The 9841-nt window shown below is 44.3% G+C and overlaps 1 protein-coding gene across 2 annotated transcripts in view; it reads left to right on the top strand.

The window, feature by feature from the left end:
• Window positions 1–7217: 7217 nt before the first annotated feature.
• The window catches only part of LOC101639252 (b(0,+)-type amino acid transporter 1-like), an 11129-nt gene continuing 8505 nt past the window's right edge, over window positions 7218–9841 (top strand). For both annotated transcript variants that reach the window (XR_006679772.1, XM_004696395.2), the window contains exon 1: window positions 7218–8004. Coding sequence is in view for 1 of the 2 variants with exons in the window: in XM_004696395.2 (XP_004696452.1) it covers window positions 7243–8004 (762 nt within the window). In the remaining variant the exon portion in view is untranslated. The remainder of the gene's footprint in view (window positions 8005–9841) is intronic.

The following is a 9841-nucleotide window of genomic DNA, read 5'->3' as shown; positions in this document are numbered from 1 at the left end:
TGAAGAATTTGCTGAGGAAGATCAAAGACTTCAGTATAGGTTACACCTCAAGGTACAGAAAGCCACAATTCTCACAACTGGGTCCATAAGCAACATTATGATAAACAAAGGAAAGTTTGAAGTTGTTCAAGATTTCATTTTACTTGGATCTGCAACCAATATCTGTGGAAGCAGCAGTCAAGAAATCTAACAACATAATGTATTGGTCAAATCTGATTTTGTTGCAAAAACAAAAAAACCCCATAACAAACTTAAGTGGTCAACAGCAAAGATGTCATGAGAATTAAGGTGCACTCATGATCTTTTCGATCACTTTCTGTACATACAGAAGCTGGACAATGAACAAGGATGACTGAGGAAGATTGGTACATTTGCATGATATTGACAAAGAATAGTGACTATTCCATGGACCGCCAGAAGAATGAGCAGTTTTGTTTGGGAAGATGCGCAGTTGGAATGCAAAGAAAGTAGAGCTGGGAACGAAGGGCGGAGAAACTTTGGCTCAGACACTTTGGCCATGTTATCAGGATAGATCCCTGAAGAAGGACATTACCCTTGGTAGAGTAGCCTACCAATGAGAAAGAGGAAGACCCTCAAGGAGATGGATTGACATAGTGGCTGCAACAATGGGTGTAAGCCAACAACCATTCCAAGGATGGCACAGGGCTGGCAATGTTGTTCTGTTGGATACAGGGGTTGGTAGGAGCCAACTCCATGTCACTTAACAACGACAACAACATCAACAACAGAGGGTATAAAGTAGTATCTCATTGTAGATTTCATTTGTCTTTCTCTAATGACAAAGACTGTTGAGTGCTTTTTAATGTGCTTCTTTGTCATTTTTATGTCTCTTGAAGAAATGTTGCTCCAAATTATTTGCCTACTTTTACTTTACTTCCCTTTTTTGATGTGTTTCAACCACAGCATTTCAGTTTATATATATCTTGGTTATTAAACCCTTTCATATATATGATTTGTCAATATTTTCTTCCATTTGATGGGTTGCCTTTTCGCTTTCTTGATAGTGCCTTTTGAAACACAAGTTTTTAATTTTGATGGTGTTCAATTCATTGATTTTTTTTGGTTGACTTTTTGTGTGTGTCATGTTTAAGAAACCACTGCCTAATCCAGGGGATTTTCTTCTAGGTTTAGTATTAAGGTAGCAGAAGGACATTGGGCCTCCACTCAAGTACTCCCTCAATGCAAGAATCATTTCTTCTATTAAATTGGCATTCTATGATGCTCACCTTCCCGACACAACCGCTGAAGACAAAGCGGGTGAATAAGCAAATGTGGAGAAGAAAGCTGATGGTGCTCGGCTATCAAAAGATATAGCGTCTGGGGTCTTAAAAGCTTGAAGGTAAACAAGTGGCCATCTAGTTCAGAGGCAAAAAAGTCCACATGGAACAACTTATCAGCCTGTGTGATCACAAGGTGTCGAACGGATCGCTGAAGACAAATGGGTGCATAAGCAAATGTGGTGAAGAAAGCTGATGGTGCCCGGCTATCAAAAAGTATAGCGTCTGGGGTCTTAAAGGCTTGAAGGTAATCAAGCAGCCATCAAGCTCAGAAGCAACAAAGCCCACATGGAAGAAGCACACCAGCCTATGCAATCACAAGGTGTCGAAGGGATCAGGCAGAAGGCATCATCAGAACAAAAAAATCTTACCATAGTGAATGATGGGGGGAGTGCAGAGTGGAGACCCAAAGCCCATTAGTAGGCCACTGGAGATCCCCTTGCAGAGGGGTCTCGGGGAGGAGATGAGCCAGTCAAGCGGCAATGTAGCAACGATGAAAAATACAACTTTCCTCTAGTTCCTAAATGTTTCCTCCCCGCTCCCACTATCATGATATGAATTCTACTTTGCAAGTCTGGCTAGACCAGAGGATGTACACTGGTACAGATAGGAACTGAAGATACAGGGAATCCAGGGCGGATGATCCCTTCAGGACCAGTGGTGTGAGTGGTGATACTGGGAGGGTAGAGGGAGAGTGGGTTCGAAAGAGGGAACCAATTACAAGGAACTATATGTGACCTCCTCCCTGGGGGACGAACAACCGAAAAGTGGGTGAAGGGAGACGTCGGACAGGGCAAGATATGACAAAATAATAATTTATAAATTATCAAGGGCTCATGAGGGAGTGGGGAGCAGGGAGGGAGGAGAAAAATGAGGACCTAATGCCGGGGACTTAAGTGGAGAAGAAATGTTTTGAGAATGAAGAGGGCAATGAATGTACAGATGCTCTTTACACAATTGATATATGTATGGATTGTGATAAGAGTTGTATGAGCCCCTAATAAAATGATTAAAAAAAAGAGTTTTATGATTTTAACTCTTACAGCTATGTCTTTGATCTATTTTGAGTTAATTTTTGTATATGATGTAAATTAGTGGCTCAGATGCAGTCTTTTGCCTGTAGATATCTATTGTCCCTGAACCCTTTTTTGAGAAGACTATTCTTTTCCTATTGGATGATATTAGCACCTTGTGAAAAAAGTCAATTAACTTGAATTGTATGGGTTTATTTTCAGACTTTTAATTATATTGGGTTTATATGTTTATCTTCATGCCAGTACACCCCGTTTGAGTAATGTTGCTTTTATTAAGTTTTAAAATTGAGCAGTGTGAACTTTGTTCATGATTGCAAGATTGTTTTGATTATTCTATGTTTGTTAAATTTCCATAAATTTTAGTTTCAGCTTATCTGTATTATAGAAAAAAGAGGCATTCAATTTTCTTTGTAAGTTACCTTGAATCTGCATATGCATTTGAGAAGTTTCACTATCTTAACAATATTAAATCTTCCAGTCTATAAATACAGGTATCTTTCAACTTGCCCGGCTCCTTTAGTTTGGGAAACTTAGAACACTGACTGCATATAATAGAAAAGAAGAGTAAGTTAAACTGAATAAGTTTGTACCTTAGGAAACTTGAAAAAGAAGAGCAAAATATGAATAGCCCATTTGGCGAGCCTCGGCCTTTATGACCCTGAGATCAAAAGAACTAGAGGGTGCCTGGTTACCACTGCTATTATCTCTGAGAGGGATTACAATAGGTGGTCCTAGATAGAGTGGGAGAAATATATGGAATAAAACTCAAACAAATAAAAAGGCCAAGCTTTCTGGTCTGATAGAGACTGGTGGAGCCCCTGAGACGATTCCCCTTAGAAACTCTTTATGTTGAAAACTGAACTCACTCCATGATTCAACTTCCAGACAAATAATAGACAGGCCTATAAGGTGGACAGTAGCACCAAGGAGGTATACACACCTTAAAACAATCAACCATAGGTGAGTCGAAGGACAGCATTTGCCCAGGGATAAAGCTCAGAAGGAGGAAGGGATAGTAAAGAAGGACAATGAATGGCGATGTTAAACATGGGGAAGAAGTAGGAAGTGTGCTGGTACATTTTGGGATAGCAATTAATGTCACAAGAGAAATAATAAAAATTTAAGAGCAGCCGTCAATGAAAATGAAAACAGGAAGCTAACAGAAAAAGAAAGCAAAATAAAAGTTGGTTATTTGAAAAGGTCAGTGTGGTAGTTATATCAATTTGAGAGGATTACCAGTGAAGGGGTGGAGTTTACCTGTCAATCAGGTCACAGACAATGAGGCCTCTGTGGGGGCATGGCCTTCTGAGGATTCTGAACTCCAGTATTTCCTCCTTAGAGGTGGGAGACACACACACTCTCTCTCATCTCACTCCCTTGGAGACTCCCTACTGACAAGGCTCACTCCCTGTGAGACATTTCTGAGGAGAAGCCACAGGAAGCTACCCTGAAGCAGAGTTTTGGAGCTGAAAGAAACACAGGGAGACCCCTGCCAGCACTGAGGTGCTTCCAATGTTTCCATTGGATCCACAAGACTTCCAACCCACTGGCCTGTGATCTTTCTGCATTTGGCATCATTGCACGTGTTTCGTGAGTCTGAAGAGGGTTTTATAGACTGGTATTGGACATATGGGCTAATATTGGATTTATGGACTTGATCTGGACTGGGCTGGGCTGTTTGCTCAATGTTCAATTGCTCTGGTATATAAAGCTCTTTTTTATACACATATGAGCCTCCCTGGATTTATTTCTCTAGTCAACCCAGACTAACACAGGCAGTAAAATTGATAAACTATTTAGCTGGGCTAACCAGATAAAAAAGAAAAGACATTCCACTATGTAAGTTTCCACTACATTGCAGTACGCCAACATTTTCTATGTGAAGAAATCTTAATAAAAATCAAACAACTCTGGAGATCAAGTCTCAGATGGCCTTCCCTAATTGGAAATGTTCTGTGTGTATTGGCAAACATCAACTCCGGGCGATGAGGCTGTCCTGATGCCACAAGGAAAGGACAACTGGATGCTTCATGTTTGGAACTCCCCTGGACTCTGCTTTATTGTTTCTTCCTCTGGTCGAATTTAATCAGGAGCCTTTAACTATCACAAGCGGTAATTATGAGCATAACAGTTCTCAGTGAGTTCTGTGAGTCATTTTTGCATATCATCATAACTAAGAGTGGCTTTGGGGACATCACTGTTTGCAATTGGTGTCAGCAGTGAGGGCAGGTTTGTGGACTACTCTCTCAACTTTAGTTTGGTAACTCAATATCCTGATAGATTTTGTCCCTAATAGAGAGAGTTGAAAATCACATGTAGTTCCCGATCACCATACCCCTTGCAGTTGAGTCAATACAGCAAATACAATTTGACTCCGAGTGACCCTCTAGGATGGGGTTGAACTGACCCATAACCACTGTGCCATTCAGGCTCCTTAGTTACCTATTAGTAGATTAAATATGATTAAGGGCTTCCCCCGGGTAGGCGGTTGATTATCTTTCCTGAGCTTTTAAGACTCTTTGTCTTCTTTCCTCTCAAGTCCTTTATCTGCTTTTTTGGGGGGTGGGGGTGGGGTGGTCTTCTCTATCTTCTCATTGGGTGGGAAGGAATCTTGGAGGGCACTCAAATATTGTAGGGCTTCTTTTGCAGGGATTTTCAGAGACAGATAGCTCCTCACTTTCTGAGGACCCATGCCAAGTAGACTTGAGAGCAGCAATGGGTGGGAGGCAGGGATGGACACTTCAGCCCAGACCCTTGTATCTGCCAAGGTTTTTATGTTACATCAACTGCCAGCGAGTCGATGCCGATTCATAGCGACCCTATAGGACAGGGCAGAAGAGCCCCTGTGAGTTTCTGAGAGGGTCACTCTTCATGGGACTATAAAACCTCATCTTTCTCCCGATGATTCCATATGTACATTAAATACAAATAAGTCATGTAGCTAACTTGAGCTGGAAACTCTGCTGGGAGGCTGCAAGTACCTGTCGTGTCTACTTTGGGAGCCACTGTCTTCACTCCAAATGTTAGAGAGCTCTACAGTCCTTCCTATAACCACACTGATGAAGATTCTATAACTCAAGATTGCATAAATATAAAGAAAGATCAGTGAAAAAAATATATAGCTGAACATTATTTGTATCTCTGAACAGTATAGATCTGAATGTCTCTAAATAATGAATGGAATGTTGTCTATTGATGAACAAGAGGAATCATTAAATCAATATGTTTAATTCTCCTGTCTTCTTGCTTCTGGAATGAATTCTAGTCCTTGTTCCCTAGCTCACTTCTCAATCAGATAGTAATGACTAATATTCATGGAAAGCTTACTATATGTCATAAATTATTATAACTACTTTACTTGGCATTGTGGATTGAATTATCTCCCGCCCTCCCGCCCCCCCCCTGCAATATGTATTGAAATCCTAGCCATATACTGTCATGATCTGATAATGTGATTTTAATCAGCTTGCTTTGGGCAGAGCAGATCACTGCTGTAATCTAAAGTAATCTAATCAACCAGCCGGTTGAAGTCATAACAATGTAGAATGAATTCTAAATTTTATCAGCTCTAAGCTATAAAAAAGAACAGAGCAGACAGAGGCCCACATAAGGGAAGACAGAGATGAAGATCATGAAAGAACACCTGAGAATGCTCACTAGGAAGGGATGGACAGAGTTCTGTTCTTTCAAATTCCCCACTTGTAATATTTCTATTCTGAAAGCACTAGAAAACTAAACCACACGGGCGTCCTATTTAATATTTGGAGCAACACTGTGGGGCAAATCTTACTATATGAGAGATAAATAAGGTGAGATTCAGAGATCCTGCCCAAATTAACACTACTGTGAGGTAACAAAGCTTGGACTTGGACCCAAATGACCTCATTCCAGAACTGTACTCTTAACCACCTGCAAGCAAGCTCTGTCTCAACGTGTCTGGAACCTCTTGTTTGATCTTCCTGGCTCTTCGTCAGGATAGGTCTCATGCCGTCTTAATTTCAGGCCCCCTGCATTGCAATTCTTGTTTCCCAGTAGCTTGTTAAAATATTAAAGAGCAAAGATGTCATTCTGTGGGTAAGGTGTACATGAGCCAAACTACAGTATTTTCTATCTGTGGAAGCTGGACAGTGAATGAGAAAGAATGGAGCAGAATCGATGTGTTTGAACAATGGTGCTGGTGAAAATAGTGGATGCACAGCTTGGGCTTTCTGCAGAACAAACAAGTCTGCCTTGGAAGAAGATCTCCGGAATGCAAAGGAAGGGTGGTGAGACTTCATCTCATGCACTTTTATCATGTTATTAGGAAGGACTTGTTCCTGGAAAATGCTCTCCTGCTCGGTGGAGGGTTAGTGGAAGCAGGAAGACCCTCAATGGGATGGATTGCCACAAGCTACAACAATGGGTCCAGCCCTAACAATTGTGAAGATCGGGTAGTGTTCTGTTCTGTTGTGTACAGGGTGACTATGAGTCAAAGCCACCTGGACAGCCCCTAACGAGGACAATAACAGTGGCTTTGGCTGGCACAACTGCTGACAACAATGTCGATCTGTAATTTCTCAGCTCTTCTTTTGCTACTACAGAGCCCTTCTCTGTTCTCTACACATCTTGGCTATGAACCTGTGCAACAAGGATTTATTTCTAATATAGCTCCTCTTTTCTTGACCTTTCACGGGTTATATTTGCAAACTTCTCCTGCAAGTTACCTGTCCTGGGCTCTGAGTCAGACATGCGCTGAGCCGATCAGGGAAGGCACAGTCTCTTCTACACACTGCGCCCTGGCCCTTTGGTCCGTGGCTGAGATTCCGCTGTGCTGCTCTAATCATTAACTGATACAAAAAGGCCATGAGATTACCAGGTGGCACAGTCCCTGGCTCTGTTCCGCTAGAGGCAGCATCTCCTACTATCCTGAGATGGAGAGAAGAAGTAAGGAACGAGTTGGCGGTGAGGGGGTGGCCGAGCAAGAGCCCGGTGGTGGGACACAGGGGCTGAGGCTAAGAAGGGAGATTGGCCTGTGGAGTGCTGTCTCTCTGATCACTGGCTCGATGATCGGCTCTGGCATCTTTATGTCACCACAGCGGGTGCTGGTCTACGTGGGCAGCCCTGGAGCCAGCCTTTTGGTTTGGGCAGCCTGTGGTTTCCTGGCCACACTGGGGGCCCTGTGCTACGCTGAGTTGAGTGCCTTAGTTCCCGAATCCGGCGGGGATTATGCCTACATCCTGCGGACCTTTGGCTCCTTGCCAGCCTTCCTGGTCATCTATACATTTGTCTTAGTCGGCAGACCAGCTGCCATTGCTGCCCTCTCGCTGAGCTTTGCGGAGTATGCCGTCGCCCCCTTCTACCTGGGCTGCTCCTCCCTGCCCCAGGTGGCGGTGAAAGGAGTGGCGGTCACCGGTATCCTGCTGCTGCTGATAGTCAACTGCTGGAGCTCCCGGCTGGCCACCATGCTCATGAACGTGTGCACTGTGGCCAAAGTGCTGTCGCTGCTGCTCATCGTGGTGGGAGGGGCCGCCGTGCTGGCTCAGGGCCTGGGCCACAAGGAAGTCCTTCTGCACGCCTTCCACAACACAACGCAGCAGGCGGGTCGCTTTGGCCTGGCCTTCTACCAGGGCCTGTGGTCCTTCGATGGCTGGAACAGTCTCAACTACGTGATGGAGGAGCTCAGAAATCCACACGTGAGTCCATGATGTCACCTCTGGGGGTGAGATCTCCAAACATCCGCAGTTCCAATTAAGGTTGGTCGGGCTGACCCAAGACTCCTGAGCATTGGGCCTGGACACCTGGGCCTCCCTCCGGTACTCGTGGAGGGTAGGATGAGCGGCTGCTGTCTACCTCTAGCAGTTTCTGCAATTATGTAAATAATAACTCCTCACATCAGCACAGCACTTTGCAGGATCACCACCCATGGTCTCGTTTTGGTACCCTGTCTGGAAAACATTATCACCCCATTTTTCAGATAAAAAAACGGAGCTGGAGAAAGATGAAGTGGTTTTGAGACCCCAGTGCTCACAAGAAGCCCTCCTTGTTGTCAGCGTGATAGTTCTTTACTGTTCTTACACAAGCGGATAGTGGATATTTCACCATAGTGGCCATCACAAGACAGAGCCCAGTTTGGGACAGGGAACGGCCATGTCCAGTCTGACTCCCCCCACCTGAGAGCCTGGGATTGAGCACTCGTTGCCCTCAGGGGCGTGGGTCCGCAGAACAACTTGGAACTCGGTTGGAATATTGAACTTCTGGGTTACGGTGGATATACTTGTTTGGCAGGGTATGGCAGGGTATGAGTTCAGATTTTGTGATCTTTTCCTCCCCTAAGCGTTTTCCCTTCTCATAGAACGCATAAGGGCCGCCAGTCTCTTTTTCTCTATGCTCCTTGAATCAGGTTAAGGGCCATGATAGCTTTCAGGGTCTCAGCAAAGGATCCCTGGAGGGAGGGATTGGGAGAAGCTGGCAGCAACTTGAAGGATGAAATCCAAGAGCATAGAAAGAAATTGGGGAGACGACCAGAAGTCCAAGGACCCAGCGTTTATTTTCACATGAAAGTTCTTGCATCTCTGTTTCTTTGCTTCGTAAAATAACTATCCCACAGGGCTTTGGGACGTAAATGAATTCCATTACTGATGGAAAAATGGCTAGGACCCAGAACTTTACCTAGCTGTACAGGGTGGCTTTCAGGTGAGCCAAACTGAGTTCTCAGGCTGGTTCGGGGTGGGGGTGGGGGGCGTGGGGCTGTAGAGCAGGGGTATTGATTGACTCATTCAGTTCACAGGGGCTGGGTCCCTCCTGGCCTGAATCCAGGCCCTTGCCTTGGATCTGACTGAGGGAAAGAGCAGTAGGGCAGGCGCTCATGCCGTAAGAGCAGGATGGGAACATTTTTCTATAAAATGTCAGACAGTCTTTCTCACAATGTATGCTGTCGTAGGGCTGCCATGACAGCCACAGAGGGACAAATGAGGGCGATTATGCTCCAAACACATTTTACCTATAAAAATACCCAATGGGTTGGAGGTGGTCAATGGGCTACAGTTCGCCAACCCTTGCTATAGAGCAGGGGTCTTCAAATGTTTTAAACAGGGTGCCAGTTCACTGTCCCTCAGACCCGTGAGAGGGCCAGACTATAGTTTTAAAAAAGACTATGAACAAATTCCTATGCACAGTGCACATATCTTATTTTGAAGTAAAAAAACAAATGGGGCAAAAACACCCGGTGGGCCAGATAAATGTCCTCGGTGGGCCGCATGTGGCCCGCAGGCTGTAGTTTGAGGACCCCACTATAGAGCATTTAACAAATTGGGTTGGGGTGGAGAGTCTTCCTATTTGAAGTTCAGGCACTAACACTGCCCTTGGAAGAACACCTGAAGGGTATCTGTGTTAGTTTCATACTATTTTTTAAGAAACGGAAGAGCTTCGGTCAAACCAATGCTAGCCTTATGCCTTGGGTCCCTGGGATTTGAGTCCTTAATTAAGGTACCACAAATAAAACAAAACGTCACTGTTCTTCTTCTTTTTTTT

The sequence above is a fragment of the Echinops telfairi genome, unplaced genomic scaffold (genome assembly GCF_000313985.2).
Source record: "Echinops telfairi isolate 266 unplaced genomic scaffold, ASM31398v2 ScPeMD7_9;HRSCAF=40, whole genome shotgun sequence".
In the NCBI taxonomy this organism is placed as follows: domain Eukaryota; kingdom Metazoa; phylum Chordata; class Mammalia; order Afrosoricida; family Tenrecidae; genus Echinops; species Echinops telfairi.
The sequence above is the reverse complement of the archived record's forward strand: the minus strand, read 5'-3'. Positions and strand labels throughout refer to the sequence as shown.